The sequence below is a fragment of the Fulmarus glacialis genome, unplaced genomic scaffold (assembly GCF_000690835.1).
Source record: "Fulmarus glacialis isolate BGI_N327 unplaced genomic scaffold, ASM69083v1 scaffold41201, whole genome shotgun sequence".
In the NCBI taxonomy this organism is placed as follows: Eukaryota; Metazoa; Chordata; class Aves; order Procellariiformes; family Procellariidae; genus Fulmarus; species Fulmarus glacialis.
Window position 1 is genome coordinate 15,619 of NW_009195592.1, and position 18,079 is coordinate 33,697.

Consider the following 18,079-nt stretch of genomic DNA (forward strand, 5'->3'; position numbering starts at 1 on the left):
ATGGAGCACAGAAATCATGGTGTCATGTGGAACAAAAGAGAATTTGACATTTCCTTGATAGAGAACACTTAAGTCTGTTACTTTTGGAGACAGTCGTGCTATGAAAGCCTGAAATTTCAAAAAGTTTCCCCCTGTAACAGAGGAAGAGACATGGTACTGGGGGTCCCAAATAAAGGAAAACCTAATTGCAGAATATTTCTGCAGGAAAACCTTTCTGTTTCAAAGCTTTTCTGAAGAACGATTAGAAGAACAGCCCACTGGGGGTTGGACGATTAAAAGAATAGCCCATTGAGGGTTGAACAAAGACTCAAAGCACCATATACCAGGCAGGCAGGTCCTGCTCTTCCACCCGCCACCAAATTTCAAGCAATGATCCCTCCTTTCCAGATGACTCTGCTAGCAACCAGGATTCAAAGCTGTGTTGGTTTCTGTCATGCTTGGTTGGCTTTTAACTGATGTATCACTTAATTGCAAAAAACACTGGCAGAAAGCAAGCTGCCTTCAGCTTTTGGGCCTTGATCTTCAGTGTTATTTAGATTCCAAATAGCCATCTGATGGCACAGCCAAAAGTATAAAGAGGAGATGACTGTGATTTTGACCACCTTCCATGAAGCCTTCCTTACTGGGTTAATGTGCTGCACAGAAACCTCTCTCTCATTTCCTAGATGGATTTTACTCCTTTGCTAAAGAGACAGCATAAAAAACCCCCTATGTGTCATTGAAGTCCTCAAAATGAAGCCAAAATGACATTTGAAGGATGAATAGGTGTTGTGGATAGGGCTATTCTTTTTTTCATGCCTTTATTGGTACAATTTCCTATTCTGATACAGCTATTTTCTTTTTCATTTCTAGTTTTTTCTAACAGAATACACCGGGCCTCTTCTAATATATCTGCTCTTTTACATTCGCCTCTCAACTATTTACGATCAAGTGGAAAGTACGAAGAACTTCCGCCACCCAGTGGTTCAGTAAGTGACACCTGCGTGAACTGTTTTCCTGGAGGACAGGGAGCCAGAGGGATGAAGACTGCATTTCCAGGGCTGAGGAGGTTACAGGGGGTGTGAGGCTACATGCCTGGTCTGAGTCAGTGGGAGTTTCAGATTGTTCTTATCAATAGCGGCTTGGCATTTCAGCAGCACTCATAAGCCTGACCAAAAATGGGATCCCTGTTGCAATGGTCACTGCACCTGGTCGCAAGGGGAAATGTAGTATTTTCCCCAAATAGTTTGCACTCTAGACACACAGCCTGAACAGAAAGGGAAATAATAAACACAGCAGGTAGTAACCCAAAGTCACACTTAACAGAGAAGAGAGGACAAGATTTCAGGTGTCCCACTCCTAGTCTCTTTACAGTGCAGTCCCACTCATAAGATGAGTAGCATCAGCATCCAGCACAGAAGATTACCCCCACTCCAGCTCTCACCTAGGCACAACAAGGAGTAATTTCGAGAGGTCTGCATGTCATGAGTCAGGTCAAGAACAACTGAGAAACTCAAAAGAAGCACCACAGGAATTCAGAACTGGTAATCTGATTTTTGAAACTAATCTCTTCAAACTGTAATTGTTCCCCAGGGCCATACGCAACATATTTGAGTTCTGAAAGACTTTTAAGAAATAGAACACTTAAGTGACAAACAAAAATAAGAGCTCAGCCACTGTTACAGAACAGTGAAGAGCACAGGTTATATCTAGCTGTACAGAAACAAATCAGAGGAGCTCATATAAAAGCATAAACCAGATAGCTTTGCTTCTCTCCATCACTGGAACAGTAATGCTAACAAGGAAAATTAAACAGCTCCGATATAATACAGTAGGAGCTGATCACAAGGAAACGCAATCTGCTTAGTCTGCTAGAACTCAAGAGCGTGACAAAAAGCAATGAAGAGAGGACAGCCAACCAAGATAGCTTTTTATGACCTTCGACAGCCCCTGCCATTCCCAAGCCTTTTGAAGGACTCTGGCAGAAACAAAGCAGACCTGATCAATGGGAGGATTAAGAACTCTTACAGACAAGAAAATGGCAATCAGCTACACACGGTAACTGCCAGGGAGGCTCAAGGCACTGCCACCACCAACTGTACCTCTCCACAGGATGGTGGTTAATGCACCAGACAGGCTGGGAACTTTCACACTTAAGGAACTTACTTCTCTTCAGTGTGATTGTCCCCATTCTGGGGGATTAGTGCCTGCCAGAGGGGTGGAACGTGATCAAGGAAAGCCTGTCGGCTGCATAAGTTGGAGCACTGGAAGTGGGAGGGCACACAGGGAACTAGGAGCCTCAAGGAACTGCAGAGCTTTCCCACAGCACTTTTTCAACACTATGATTGCAGAGTCAAGGGAGTTGGTATACAGAGAAACACAGTGAGTAATATTACCATTTACAGATGGAGGAACAGAGACTTGGAGAGACATTAAGGGAGTTAGTGGAGCTGGGAATGAGAACACAGAATAGTTGAATTCAAATCCAGAGCTGCAAGACGTTGCCTGCCTTCTCTTGCTCATACACTTAAAAGGAGAGAGTTTCTGGTAGCACCGAAGAGCCAGCAATACCTTTACATTCTTTTAAGTGGGCAAGGGATGTGCAGAATCCTTCCAGTGACCACTCCTTAAAGGGTTCATCTGAGGTCCCCATCCTAAGACAAATTAATTTTAAAATTCCCAGCAAAGCTGGAAGTTTGCTCCAGACTTTGGGTAAGTTGTTAATTATTTGAAATTTTCTTAGCTAAACTCTCTCTGGTTTAATTACTTTGAAATTGTTTAATCTTTGACTCTGGCTACCATACAAGATGCATAATAAAAGTATTTGAGATTTTACATGCTGAAAACCACTTTTCATTTATGTCTTATAATTGGTCTGCAGTGAGACGGACTCTGGTAGTACGGTAAATGTAACCAAGATAAAATGCCACCAGGAATCACTCTTGACATTTGTTTCTGAAACTCAATCTCTATGAGCTGCAACCCATTCTCGGAAGCAAATCAGCAACGCCTGTTATTGTTTCATAATCTTCCTCAAAAGAGAATAAGTGTAATAATTTCTACAACAATTACCTCATTTCTTTGTAATGGGCAACAAAAAAGCCATCAGAATGGATTAACTTTGCAACAAAATCTCATTTTGCGTCCACAAGGAAATGAAATACAAAATACCTCCATGCAGCTACTTGAGCTGGCAAAGGACAAGGAAACCATTCGGAAGATATTCAGAATGTTTTTAAATGTCAGACACATCCTACAGGAGCATTAAGGTGGCCTTAAAACGTGGGAGACGTCTTTTGGAAAAGCACAGCAGACGCCTGATTGTATACACAGCTGTCCTGTTTTAATGTCTTGTCAGGGCTATGTATCACATTCAGAGCTCGAGGAGCTCTTTTTAATTCAAGGCTAGTAAAAATAAGTTGCTTCCCTGCAAAATGAAAGCAACTTTGTATAACACTGAAAATTATTCCATTAATCTTTGGTTCCAGATGCTTCAATTAAGACAGTATCTTAAATCCCACAATTTCAGTATGACTCTGCAGTTTTGGAATATTAGTCCTTATTCCTTTTCTGACATTAAACTGTGAAGTAATAAAAAGCAGTCTTTCACTTACCTTAATTTCCTTTTTTTTTATTCCAGCTTGGCCTGCTTCTGCCATTGTTTACACTACATCAGACATCTTCTGGAGACGTTATTTGTTCACAAGTTTTCGGGAGGGCACACTCCTCTGAAAAATATGATAAAGGTGACAATATGTTTATCATATTGTGTAAGAGAGAATATCCTCATATCAAAGCAGTCCTTGGAAGAAGATAGGAAAATAAAATATAATTTATTTTCTAGCTCCAGGAATTATGATTAGTCAAAATACAAATATAGAAGAATTTCAGGGCCCTATGCCCAAGGACATGAACTGAAATCAATGTCCATTTTAGCTTCTGCATGTCGATTTCTGCTTTGACTCATCCACCCAAGGGGCTGATTGTCATGTCCAGGATATTTTTCAGACTGAATGCTATTTTATTATAAGATATGCTGCTGCAACATCTAGCAATGCTGACAGAAATCACACTCCGCTTCCTCAGTGCAATATAAGTAGAGAGCAAGAGAGAGGCCTTGCATTAGGAAGCTAAAATCAAATTACAAGTACAAAAAAAAATATATTCCTCTTCTATAGGTGGAGGCCTCAGGAAGGAAGATACTGAGCTGGCCTGAAGTCTTCTGTCTCCCAAAGCCTCCTGAATTTCAACTGTGTGTCATTACTCATAGGCTCTCCTTCCTTTTATTTCACATACGCAATCTCGGCCATTTTGTATTACCCCATCCCCCATCCCATTCAGTGGGATGTAAAGACCCTCCCTTTAAAAGTTTTGCAATACATTTAAGATTTTAGTGAAGGAGGTAAACATATGGCCATGATAGGGGGCTTTACTTGATTCCAGTCAGAAAGGAGGTAATGAGATGCACAGCTGGAAAGGTAGTTTTACAATACACACTGTTTAAGAAAAAAAAAAAGGAATATAAGCTAAACGGCTTTGGAACTAGAGTGCCATTTCCGAAGTGATTCATGCATGTGGGAGTTAAAGACCCACAGTTACTGTTGTCCCCTCGTGTCTGTGGTACATGTACCACAGTAGCATCACACAAGAAGATTAAAAAGAGAAGACCTGACTTGCAGCCCTACTTATGGGATGGAGCGGTAGCCAGTCCCAGCACACTGCTCTTCTCGAGAAGGTACTGAGCACGGGACCCTTAACTGAGACACGTAGAAAGGCTTTATCCAGTCTCCAGGGTGGTTTCAGCTGTTTGGCTGGTGGGTTTTGTTTTTCCCTTGTACAAAGGATGGGAGCAATGACCCCTACACAGGGCAAGAACATGATCACATTATCTCTGCTTGGGCTTTCCCAAGCCCACAGCTTCAGTCACCAAGCAAAGGCAGCTGGGGAGCTGCTTTTTGACAAGAGGATGAGGTGGGGCTGAATCCATGGGAGTAGATGCAGTGTGTAGCTCAAATATCTTTATAGGAACTGTGTGCCTTTTTTTTTGCCAGGGTTAAACCAGGCCTATTCAGTTTTACTCTTTATTGTCTTGGCTGGTTTAGCGTTCTGCTTGGCTAGCTCTATCTGAGCTTTACACTCAAACGCTAAGTTTAAAGGTATAGTAACAGCTCAGCTGTTTTAACCAGCCCTAGACTTTTAATAGTACAACTCAGAGAAATGTGCCCTTCAGCAGTAGAATCAAATAAGGAGAAAACAAACATCAATTCCTACAACGGGCATAAAACACATTCAACACAACCCAAAAAATCTACACTGTGCGTCCTTTTATTTTTTTTTTAGTGCCTTCATAGCATCTTAAAAAGATCTATATTCGGTGACTCAAGAAGCCACTGCAAAGTCTTTCAATGGTCATCTGGGTTTTGCACTTACCAGAGTTTATATTTATAAAGTTATGGTTTGTACTTGCTTGTCGCCCTTTCTAACAAAGAAAAGTATCTTTTGTCTGTTCCAGGGCTGTGCCTTTTACTGGGGATTCACTTCCTGGATTGCATACTATATCAACCATCCACGATATACGCCACCATGTATGTATAAGTAGAACACAAAACTGACCTTGGTTTTAAAAAGTGTTTGGTATGCAACCTTAAGTCCTCCAAAATCAACAGGTGGCCCCCACATGAGATCGTATGACTAACCTAGCTAGAGATTAGCCTTTACTCCCTGTCAGAAGGAAGATTGTTGTGCAGGAGGCACTCCTGCTGTGCCACTGAATGTATGTTCCTGTTCAGCGATGGTCAATTGCTGTCCAGTTTTACGAACTGGAAATATTGGCCAAGTGGAGAAAACACAAAGATAGATATATTTTGCTCATCTTCACAATATTTGTATTAGGAATGCAGGAGAGAACTAGAGCTGGCTGCACTTTCTTGGAGGAGACATTTATTTGCTAAAGATACTTCCGTTTCATGAAAATTAAAGAAATTTTTTTTTTGTGAGAAACCAGCAAAAGTCCGATACTGCTGATAAAAATGAAAAAAATCGGTTTTTGCTTCCAGATTTCATTCATCATTTTTTTCCCTCTCATCATATTTTATTGTTGCACTCCTGTTTCTTCATGATTCTTTTCTTCTTGTTTGCTCTTTGAACTTTTGCTTCTTTTGAGGGTAATTATCATAAGTTTTATTTCCTGCTACTTTACTTTCCTTGCTACACTGAGTCTTTCTTTTCCTCTGCATCTCACACTTATCTATGAGCTTTGGGAACAAAGGGTTTGCTTTGCCATTTTTATTTACACTCAATTAAATTACTAATTTTTTTCAATCAAAAATTTCTCCTACATAGCACTTGCTTTCCTTTCAAAATAACACAAAAGTTCTGTTTCAAAATGATGTGATTCATTGAAAGACAGTTGAATTTGGTGTGGCTTTAAAAGTAATGCCGCAAACAACGTTGAAATGTTCCTAGACACAGTTGTTAGCAGTCTGGGCCACCAGATCAGTAGGAGCAGCTTCTTCATAAAGGAAATCATTTGTTCAAGACACAGCTTTCCAACAGAGAAAGCATTCAGAAGAAGTACTTCTAATTGCTTGCCACTGCCTTAACATGACAATTATAGTAGGTACATGGGTCTAACGCTGGAGATCACCAGACCTCTGGCATAGTTAGCTGGATGAGTAAAACACCGATGGTTTATTTTGGATGCAGGAGCAGGTGATCTCCACAGCCATACCCAGAGATGGCTGGTTTGGGGACAGGCAAAGAAAGGCAAGCAGGTAGTTGCAGAATGCTGTGCAGGAGTGGTAAATTAAACGAGGCTGACAAAGGGCCCATGAAGAACACCTGCTTAGCAGCTACATACTCACATGTTGACATGTGCTGGTTGTTCTGAGGAGGAGTTTTAGAGCATGCCCGTGGCACCACAGAGGAGTCGTGTGCCAGCCAGAGAAAAAGGGTTCTCAAAAGTAAAGGCTCAATGAGACTTAGTCAGGGAAGTGAGGTACATACATGTGGTTTGTGTCCCTCAGCCATGACCAAGGCTTACTTGAGAACTGTAAACCTTTGGAGATGAACATGATACAGCACTACAGTGGTCTGGGGACAACAGCAAAAAGGAGAGGGCAGGCAAAGGGCAGGTAAAAATTGCAAAGGCTAAATATATTTCTTGCATGGCGAGACTGTGAAGCAGATAGTGGCTATATAGTAAGGCTTCACTACTAAAAAACAAAAACGTAATGGATAGGTTATGTCTTGGGTTCTCTGCTCATGGAGCTAGAAAGGCCTATGGATAAGGCTGTGATTCCTGCCCTGGTTCTGCCACTGACCTTCACTTCATCCCTCCTCTCGCCTTTCCAAGGAATTTAACACCACCAGCTGCTTTGACAAAGCACTTGGAAATACAAAGCTGATAAATACTAGAAAAAGTTAGGTGAAAACTGCCTTGAGATCAGCAGTGAAAAGACTGGCGTTTCTAGAGGGCTGTTACTATTTGCATTGTCTTCATATTGGGTGTGATAATATCCATTCTTTCTGCAGAGCCTGTCAGGAAAGAAGTATTTCTGCTCCTCAGCACTAGATTAATTTCACCCATAGCAAACCATGTGCATACCGTAAAATGCAATTTATAATTTCATTCTATTTTCTAGCATTTGGCCACAGACAAGTTTCTTTTGCTGCCCTTGCTTTTCTGGTACGTACAAATTAAAGTTTTATTAATAATTGTGGAATAGGAGTAACTCACAATTTAGCAAAATGCAGTAATGCTGCTATGCATTTGTGTATGTATATATATACGTCCACACCCACAGTCCTGTGTCCTTTGACTGGATTTAGTGATAATCTATTAAGGTTTCTAGGCCAGGAAGTCTCCTAGTACTTATAGTACCTATGCAGAGCTTAATGTGAAGTACTGTATCTGAGAGCCATGAGAACATCATTATTACTACTCACAATTGTGTAAAAACACTAATATTTAGACAGATTGGAACTTGCCATTTTTAAAACACTGAAGAATTACATCCTAAGCAGACTTTGCAATAGTACTGTGTAGCCTGAACAACTTAATGTCAACAGCTATTAAAAACAATAAAAACAATCTCTGCCAAAGTGGGTTAAGCCAAGGGAAAGCGCAGGTGATGAAGGATGGCTGACACTACCGAACCTGATGTTTGAATGAACATAACCATATAGTGAGATCGAGGCTCAGGAAGAAATTCTCACATGGAAATGTATATTCTCTTCCATGCTCTGTGGACATTGCACTTGGAAAGGCTGAGTGTTGGCTTACCCAAGCAAGCATGGGTCAGTAGCCAAAACAGTCAGCCTCTTTGAAAATCAGATGCAGATCAGTTTCCAGAAATACAACAGGAGGACGGGACAGTAACGTGTCTAGGCTCCTTCAGGCAAACACTATTCAGAAAAGCATTCAAACAACTCCTTAGAAATATTTAAATGCTTTTATAAATTGGGACCCTTAAAGATCACAGTTTTGGCAGTGTTTGTCTCTGGGGGTTGGCCATGCAGTTCTCAGCTTTTCCCGCCCTAACAAGGTATAGCAAAGACAAGCAAAATACTCACATGAAGACGTTCAGGCACTCAGTGAGGCTCTACGGCCAAAAGCGATAATCCTGCACTGCGGAGACAGGAGGCTGTGGCAGCAGTAGGCAGTGGTGCGCCCAGAGCCTTACTGTCTTGCCTTCCCAAGCTCAGGGGTTACGCGAAACCAAGCAAACCACTTGCCTGAACATTCAGTGCTACCAGGAAAACTAGTCCTCGTCAAAATCTCTGCATAGAAAAAGCCTCCTTTTCTCAGGAAACATCCTTCCTCTCCTCAATGTAACCCGCCCTGCTATAGCTTTTATGGAAAATGCTGCCATCAAGCAAAGAGATGAGCCCTGTTGGGGGTACTTGCTATAAAATACGGCCATCACCTTCAGATCTGCATCAGCACCTGGTCTGTGCTCTGAATTCTTGCAGCTCTTCTGAGAAGTTCCTACCTGCAGAAACTCAAAACCTTTCCCTTTCAGACCTTGTTCTGGCAGGTTCCCAGTCAATGAATTTAAAACAGCAACATACAAAATAAAATAATTTGAAGCTGTTTTCACAGGTTTCTAAAACATATGAATAAAATACTTGGAAGATTTCTTTTTTTTCCCTCTTTTAAGGCTTCTTTTTGTTACATATCCTGATTTAAGTGTATACGTCTTCAGCTGCTGTAAACAACAGTACTGAGTAATTTGAGAAGTGTCAGCAGGCCCTTCTGAAAGATTCTCATATTTAGAGAAATGACTCTAAGCTTTGCAGGGACGTTTTTCTCATAGGGTACCCATGGAATATAAAGAGGGGGGACAGTATGCAGACTTCAATATTTTATCATCATAAATATGGTAAGCCTTTTCTAAGGACTAGCTTACATTTAGCAGTACTTCTCGATATAGAGCATTAGCAGCCACATTTCTGAAGAAGGACATAAGAGCTAATTACAGCAGACTGCAGCTGCAAAGTCAAAGGTAAGCCAATAAAAATCCCTGCAGAAATGCCCTTTGCTTGTTTTACTCAGAATTGATTATAGAATTAGTAGGTGTTAACTACAGTATATGAATCTCTCTTGCTCCCCAATAGTATGGGCATTGCCCATTTCAATATGCATAGTGTTTCACAAAAACACTTTTAACTTTGAAACTTTTTTCTTTAAAGTAATAGTAATCAGAAATTATCTTGTTCCTAGCTCATAATTGGAAGTACGTAAATTACAATTATTTCTATTGCTATGGCTAGAATTATAGCTTCTGATATGGTATTTTATAATAGAATTTCCTTTTCTGGCTATTTAGTGTTTTACATCTGGTGTTTATGATAGATGACAGCCAGTTAGTTGTAATTAAAAAACATAAAAGGACTGCAGGATTTGACCCATGACTACATATCCATGCAGAATAACAGCTTTGCTAATAGAACTGATTTAAACTTTCCTAACAACACCCACAGAAATCTCTCTGCCAAAAAGGGGAAAACTCTTCAGCAAAGTTATCTACAATGTTCTTTCAGATAATGGCACATTTCAATATAAAATGAAGTTACATATTCCTTTCAATTAGTTTTAATTGAAGTTTGTTATGGATGACTTTCAGAATTGGCTTTAAAAAATTATAATCGTATTTCTTTTTTTCTGTATTAATTTTGTGACTTTACACTTTTAACATCTCTAGGTTTTAGCACTCTTCCTTTTTATTTTAACTTCTTAATTTTTTCCTGCCTTGCAAAATTTAGAATGACAAATGAGATAAGAAAACACAACTTTTTAACGCTGCATTTTTTCGATTTGAGAGGAGAAATCAGTCTTCAAACCTGGAAATGAATAAAAAAGTTCAATTCGGTCCGAAATTGAAATGTATATGGCATTTTGGTTTTCTTCATAAAGCATAAATGAAAAACATAAAATTAGATTGTTGTACTGACAGGGTTTCTTTTTCAGGAATTGAAACTGGTTTTCCTACCAGTTCCCACTTTAAATATGGGTAGTAATTGGTTTTGATTCTACAGCAGTTGTAATTGATGAAGTACTGAAAGCCACAAGAAAATCTGAAATCACCTTGAACTATATGCTATATAACCAAGTGGGGAGACATAGTACCTCTTCCAAAGATTTAAATAATCTAAATATTAAAGACCAAATTCGAGAGGTTGGTTAGGGCTGGAAATGGCGTAACGAGAGAGTAGCAGAACCAGGAATAATACTGTCTCCCTTCATTTATCAATTCCCGACCTCTATCCATTCAACCAGTCTGCCCTTCAGGGAGCCGCTGCCTGGTTTTTCGCCCTATTTTTCCTTCCTCCACGACCTACCTGGAGAACTGGTTGCTGTGCTCTGTGACCGGCGTAACAAAGGTGTCGCGCTGAACACCTTTGGAAGCCTGTGTAGGAGGCGGGTAGGCACATGAACTCATGACATCTTTACAAAACCAGGGGTCAACTTCTCACCTGCTTCTTTGCAGGCAGGATTAAATCCAAATCCCGACAGTGATGTTCAGTTCAGAAAAGCATCTTGCTGCGTTCCTTAGACCCCAGGGCGCCTCCCCGATCTCCCCAGCCCAAAACGTGTTGCACGTGCCGGGCACGGGAACCAGAGGGAAGGCCTGCCTGCACGGAGCTCTGCGGAGCTGAAACATGGGCTTTCACCCCAGGCTGTGCCCGCTGTGCGCACTAGACACTTGTGCGTTTGTCAAAGGTCACAGAATGTATTTCCCGTGGGAGAGTCATTTTGGAGTGCGTATTTTCTGGATACAGCAACTAAGCTGTAACGGGGGGATTCTAGTTGTGCGCTGCAACACAGTTACCGCAGCATTTCAGGCATACAACTGAAAATATGTTTTTAATGTCTTGCAGATGTGTGAAGCTGGAAATCACTTTATCAACGTAGCTTTAGCTCACCAAAATCATTCAGGTCTGTCTTTGTTTCCTGTTTGTCTATTTAAGACTGAAGTGTGCTTAACCTATCCATCTTCTGCTGGTACACAGTAATTTGTGTATCTACATCCATGGAATAAAGAAAAATGAAGTAGGTACCGTGCCATCGGTATAACATCTTCAAAATAAATGTGGTGACAAGGAAACATTAGCAAGCCTGTTGTTGTTCCAAAGCTTATAGCAAATTTATCTTAATTACACACAACTGCAATTTAAATATGGATTTAAGCATGGAAGTTCTCTAAAGCATCCTGTTGACTGACAACAGAGGATTCAATTTTAAATAAGTTTTGAAAACTTAGAAACTAGATTGCGGAGTTTTTAGAGACGTGCATCTCATGCAAAGATACACACACACTCATATACAAATACACAAAGGTAGACTCATGAATACCTACACAGGCATCAATGTATATATATGCTCTTAAAAGGCTGCTCCAAGCATGGGTTTTCAGGGTCTTTTGTACCATGAGAATAAAAGTTATACTATATATAGTAGAAAGTAAAATATATTTTCAGATAATATTAGTATGATTTCGCACTGTAACACCCTATTCAAGAAAATACTTCAGCACGGTATGATCAACTTCACACACCGAAGTCAGCTTCTATTCCGGAAAGCTTTTGATGTGCTGTGGTTAGGCAGGTGCTGATGTTGTTTGTTGCAAGGAGCCTAATTCCATTTAAAAGCAACAAGAGCCAAATAATTCATCAGAGTTCTCAGTGCCTACAAGTATTAAAGACAGCATTGTTGCCAGAACTTAAAAATGAAGTGTTGCATATGCGGCATTTTGTGTAAGCATTATCAGTGGCTTATTTATCAGAGCCATGCTGTTAGCTCTGGAGTTGTTTTCCTGTGCTACCCTGGGATGAAGGATGAGGATGTGAGAGGGCACAGGTTCACATTCCTGAGTCAGGCTGAATAAGATACAGCTGCATCCTTTATATCCCAGAAGAGTGCCCTTAGCCCTCGCCTGCCGGCTAGTCCGCATTAAACTAATTGTCTCTCTCTCCCTCTGAACAAAGGTTGCATCCTTTGGACATGCCAGGCCTTTCCTGTAAAAACTGATACATGGCTCACTAAGCAGCATTCTCACTAGGATAAATACAGCTTTTGCCGTCTCAAAAGATTTCACTGAAACTTTTTTGACAAGTTGTACTCTGGGAGCATTGGCCAAGGGGATGGCTGTTACATAGGCAAGTTGCGATAAGGCTCAGTTCCCCTCCCTGTATTGAAACTGGTTTTGTCTGTTTGTGGTTTTTTTTCCTTCTTTTTTTTTCCCCCTTCTTTTTTTTTTCCTTTCATAAAGGAAGTAAAGCCTGTTTTCCAAGTCCAACGTACAACCCCTTCACGTGGCTCTTCTTGCTGGTATCCTGTCCTAACTATACATATGAGGTACATTGACTTTCTTCTGCTTATATGCAAAGGGTAGGTGGTTACTGTGTTTCAGCCTTTGCCTGCAGAAAATCTGCAACGTCTCCACGCAGTTCCCTCTGCACATCAATCATTGTGTTCTGTATGTCAGTCTCCTTGCTCCCACAAATGTTTCTCCACCAGACCCTTCTCTTCCTTCACATCAATATCATGACTTTTGTATATATTCCCCTCCACTACAGACTCCCCAGTGATCCAAGGATTTACCACCCATCTCTTTACCCCCATCCAGCACACTGGGGCGTCCCTTTCTAGCTATTTTCCTCTCCCGTTTCCAGTGTGAGTATCACGCTCTTCTTCCAGGAGGAGCTTTTGGGGAAGTGGTCACTTCTGAAAACATGCCCTTTTGCTTTACATAAAGTATACAATTAACCGTGCCTTTTTCTTTGCAACAGGTTGGGTCTTGGATTAGTTTCACAGTGATGACACAAACCCTGCCAGGTAAGTTTGAAACAGAATGAAGATAGCTTCTAAATTGTTGTTTGCAGAAGTGAATTCTGGAAATCTAAAATCTGCCAAAAAAATTATGGCATCAAATATTGCCATCAAATCCCCCCTGTGACATGACTGTATAAACCTTCAAAGTGCTACCCTCAGAAAGCGCGGAGAGCACGAACACTACTGCAACACTTTCTTTCGATCAAAACCAGATCTCTGCTTTTTATGAAATATTGTTGTTTCTTCTGTTTCCACAGTGAAAACAGACTTTGAAATTTAGAAAAAAAAAGAAGTCAGTATTCTTAATTTACAGTCAAGCATTTTTAATGTAGGAAAATTTCTTTGCGTTGTAAACCTGGAATAATACTTCTAATAGGGAGAGGAAAACAGATGTACTTAGTATTTCAAAAGAGGAAAGACACACAACATTCCTGGTAGCATTTCCCCGTTTGCTTAGATCAGGCAGCCAGCTCCTTACAGCAGCCTGCTTAGTAGCGTTTGCAGCTCTTGCTCAGTACTTTCCTGCATCCTTAGAGACCTAAATACCCATACAAATATGGTCCCTGGGACTGAGCTCTCCAAAACATTCACTTTTTGATTGTTTTTCCACTCCAAAATAGAAACCTATAAAAGCAACTTGCAAAAAGTAGCCCCACGTGGTTTACAAATGAAAAAGAAAGGAATTTCAAAAGTGGATTAAACTGCATCATACAAAAAATTAAACTTTTAATTTTGTTTGAAAAGATACAATATTTTTGTGCTTTAGGCTCTGGTATGGAAATGACCTGAAAGTCTGGGGACATTGTAGGGCTGCGTTTGCAAGGGCAGGGAGCAGCAACATATGCAGCACACTCATCCCTGCTGTAACTGTCCCAAACGTAACGTGACCCGATGCCAAATGAATGTTTCTGATCCACCAGCTCATTTTAAGGAAGAAAGGATCACGAATTTGCAAAAAGCACCTGTAAAAGCATTCGCCTTTTCGTGCCACTCAGCCCAAAGGGAGGGGTACCCAAGAGACACTTACCGGCTCCTGACAACCACAGCAAGGGCCTGAGCATGAGTTGTTAGGCTTTGTGAGACCTCGCTGGCCAGGCAGCGAAATCTGTTCCTGCACCTACTGCCTCCTTGCTCCAGGGCCGAGCTCTTCCTCCACGCAACAGCAAGTTACAGCACAGCTCCCTGTCCCGGTTGGGAGCCAGAGGTAAAAAGAAAGAAGTGTTATAGGCCAAAAGCAAACCAGAAAAATAGTCGAGAGAAGCCATGGGTAATTCTGTGTTGAGACGGCAGCATGCCCAAGGAGGCCTTGTGATTTATGGCGAAGTCATAGGTGATACAGGGTGTGCCTAATAGATGTGAACATCGTCTGTGTGAATTCTGATGTGGAGGCTGAGCCTCAGGCTATGGTATATCGGCAACTGGAAGGCTGAGAGCAAGGGCAGAGTTAACTTGTCTCTGCCCGCAGGAGAAACTGCAGACTTTTCCATAAACCCTCTTGTATTCACAGAAACAGACACTGAAAGAAGACGCATGATCCTTTTTTTTTTTCCTCTTTTTCCTTGGTAGCTGGCATTTTTGCTTTCCTGATGGTCATCCAGATGTCTCTCTGGGCCCAAAAGAAACACAAGCTGTACCTGAAGAGATTTTATCCAGAGGTGCGGAGAAAAGCAGCTATGATTCCTATCATCTTCTAAGCTCTTCACAAGAGTTGGAACCTAAGCGTACAGTTCAAGAGCTAACTCAGAGTAAATGAGCCATTTCATTCAGTAACCAAAGTGGATCAGAGGAAGAACTACTGGATATCTTTTTCAGAAAATTAACAGTTCAAGACGAAGAGCTTTTAATTAAGTGAAAAAATGTAGCTCTTGAATTCTTGGTTCCTGCTAAAGATATGATTTAATTAGATTTTCTGTAATGGAGCTAATTGGGAAGGGACAAGAAAATTGCTTATATTGAATGTTAGGCTAGATATTTAGCTGGTGTAAATGGGCACAGATGCTGTTAGAATTAACGAATACAGCTCATCTGCATGCATTTAGGTCTGGTGATTTTAAGGTTCAGTGTTAGATGTTGACAAGAGTCTTGGATTTTTGCATCAGAAGATGTTTCACAATGTTATTTTTATTAAACTGCACAGAAACAACACGTTCTGCCTCAGCTCCTCTAAAGCATCACATCAAAGAACGACCGCTATGCTGTTAACACTGTTTAGTCTAGCTTTACAAGGTTTTTTCTTTTTTTTTTCTTTAATTTTTAAAATCGCATAGCAAATTGTTCAATACATATTGGCTTAAATTGATCACTGCAGAGAGGTCTGGCTTCCTTTTATTTTCAGGTAGGCAGATCAGCTCCACAATCCCAGGAGGGGACTGTGTGTGAGGTGCTTCCCGTCTCACTACTAATTTGCAGCATGACCTTGGGTACATCATTTAAGTCCGTGCCCCTTTCTCACTGATTGGGTTTGCGTGGCAAGGTGTGAGGAGTCCTCCCCCTGAGGAGGAGGGAGCGGCAGAAACAACGTGCGATGAACTGACCGCAACCCCCATTCCCCGTCCCCCTGCGCCGCTGCGGGGGGAGGAGGCAGGAATTTGGGAGTGAAGTTGAGCCTGGGAAGAAGGGAGGGGTGGGGGGAAGGTATTTTAAGATTCAGTTTTTATTTCTCTTTACCCTACCCTGATTTGATTGGTAATAAATGAAATTAATTTTCCCCAAGTAGAGTCTGTTTTGCCCGTGACGGTAATTGGCGAGTGATCTCTCCCTGTCCTCACCTCGACCCACGAGTCTTTCGTTACATTTTCTCTCCCCTGTCCAGCTGAGGAGGGGAGCGACAGAGCGGCCTTGGTGGACACCTGGCGTCCAGCCGGCATCAACCCACCAGACCCACATTGAACAGTTCTGGAAATAGCAGACGACTTTCTGGACTAACAAGGGTGTTAAGATCCCCTTGTCTGGATGCAGTCAGGCACTGAACACCGCTAACCTTACTTATACCAAGCACTGTGACATCCTTGGGCGCAAGGTGAACCAGGGTACAGCTCGTTATTGAGAAGGAAAGGGATCTTGCCAAATGCATTTCAGTCCGTGTCTGAACTGCCTCAGATGGACACTGCTCAAAGGCTTCAGCTCCCCTTCAATTTAATCTGTCTCGATCTGCTACTTTACTTTCCAGGACATTATTTTTTAAGGGATTCTCTTGGCCTGTAATTCAAGTCCTGAAAACTCTCTTTAATTCCATTTGCAAATCAGTGGCACCCACGTCATGCAGAAGCACAATTTTTAGCAATTTTAGTTACAGACAGCAAAAGAACTAGAACTGCTTCAGCACGTATTAAGATATAGAGTTAGGGCATTAAGTCCAGTTTTCATTCTATTTCTGTTGCACATTTCTGAATGTCTTTTGGCTCCCTTAGGCTGGTGAAAAAGCTTACCTAAAGAACTTTAATCATTAGAGAAACACTGGAGTAGCCAAGCAAGGCAGGCAGTTTGTCTCCTAAAGGCGCTGTTATCTTTGCACCAACTCAAGTGTTCTAACAAAGTTAATTTGCCCAGTAAATTGGGTTCATATCCCTTTTCTAATGTGTAACTTGCAACACTTATCCTATTAGCCACTGTAACTCAATTTCATCTTGGTAATGTAAATAAATCACTTTCCATATTTTTTAACCTGTAACCTGTGAACACCTAGAATTTTTTATTCCTCTCAATGGAAAACCTGAGTCACAGTGAACATCCAGTTCTCTAACCCAGACTGCTAATAAAGATCTATTTTTGAAAAATTATTTTCTGTACTCTTTAGTCACTTATACCTAGCAACAATATTTTTGAAACCCATTTCTTTCCAGCCAGTGTTAGATGCGTGAGTCAAGACTGCTGTCTATTTTTTGAATCCAGCTACTGGGATTTTTTTCATTTCATGTTTATTAAATGTCTCATTTTAGCAATCTTCAAGTTTAAAACAGTTCATGTAGGCGGGTTACTTTCCAAAAGTACTTACTTATCTGTTAGTCTCTTGATTACAATGGCTGCAGCTTTAAGTCTGTTCAAGGCATGTTTCCAGAGTGATTCCAATTGCTAGGAGTGCGGTTCCTATTCAAGAGTTACCTCAGGCAAAGGAAGTACTTCAGGAATTGTTTACCTCCCTGCTTATTAGTTGGTCCTTCAGTACATGGGGTGGGGGCGGAGAAGGGTTTTGGCTCCTGTAGTAAATAACTAAAGTTTTAAAATGTGGGTAAGAGCAAACACTAGGTAAGAACAAATGAGGATACGTTCCAGAAGGCTGTCTCAGATAAACATGGCAGATATTTTGAGATTCACCAATGGGGTGTTGACCAGCTAAATTTGCTCTGAACAGTGTTAAATGGCTTCACAAATAGCAATAAATCCAATTTCCTTCACCTTCCCAGATCTTTTTGTATTTTGCCCTTTTTTGCCCTCTTTGCCCAGATGTTGCCCTCTCTGATTTTCAGGGCAAGTTCCATATGAATTGAACAGGTAAGTTAACTTCCTGGCATGGGGGCCATGTTTTGCTTTAAAACAAAACGTATGTAAAAATGGTCAGTATTTGTTTTGATAAATGTTTTGGGGGCCTTGCTTTTGAAAAAAAAAAACCAACACAAAAAACCCCAAGCAAACAAAAAAACCCAGGCAAAATCATTACGCGCTTGCCATGGGGCTTGCTTGCCTTGCTGTATATTAGAGTCTAGTGCCCGTTAGTGGCTGCTTTTTGCTTTCGCTGCTTGCTGTGCTGCTGTACTGCTTATCACC

The 18,079-nt window shown here is 41.1% G+C and overlaps 1 protein-coding gene across 1 annotated transcript in view; it reads left to right on the forward strand.

Moving 5' to 3' along the window:
* TECRL (trans-2,3-enoyl-CoA reductase-like) overlaps positions 1–15,009 on the forward strand; it is a gene marked incomplete at its 5' end in the record, with an annotated part of 27,050 nt that extends 12,041 nt beyond the window's left edge. Inside the window, 8 exons of the mRNA XM_009588128.1 lie at positions 853–968; positions 3,620–3,725; positions 5,492–5,564; positions 7,623–7,666; positions 11,362–11,419; positions 12,753–12,838; positions 13,273–13,318; positions 14,882–15,009. Coding sequence (XP_009586423.1) covers positions 853–968; positions 3,620–3,725; positions 5,492–5,564; positions 7,623–7,666; positions 11,362–11,419; positions 12,753–12,838; positions 13,273–13,318; positions 14,882–15,009 — 657 coding nt within the window. The remainder of the gene's footprint in view (positions 1–852; positions 969–3,619; positions 3,726–5,491; positions 5,565–7,622; positions 7,667–11,361; positions 11,420–12,752; positions 12,839–13,272; positions 13,319–14,881) is intronic.
* Between the last annotated feature and the right edge of the window lie 3,070 nt (positions 15,010–18,079).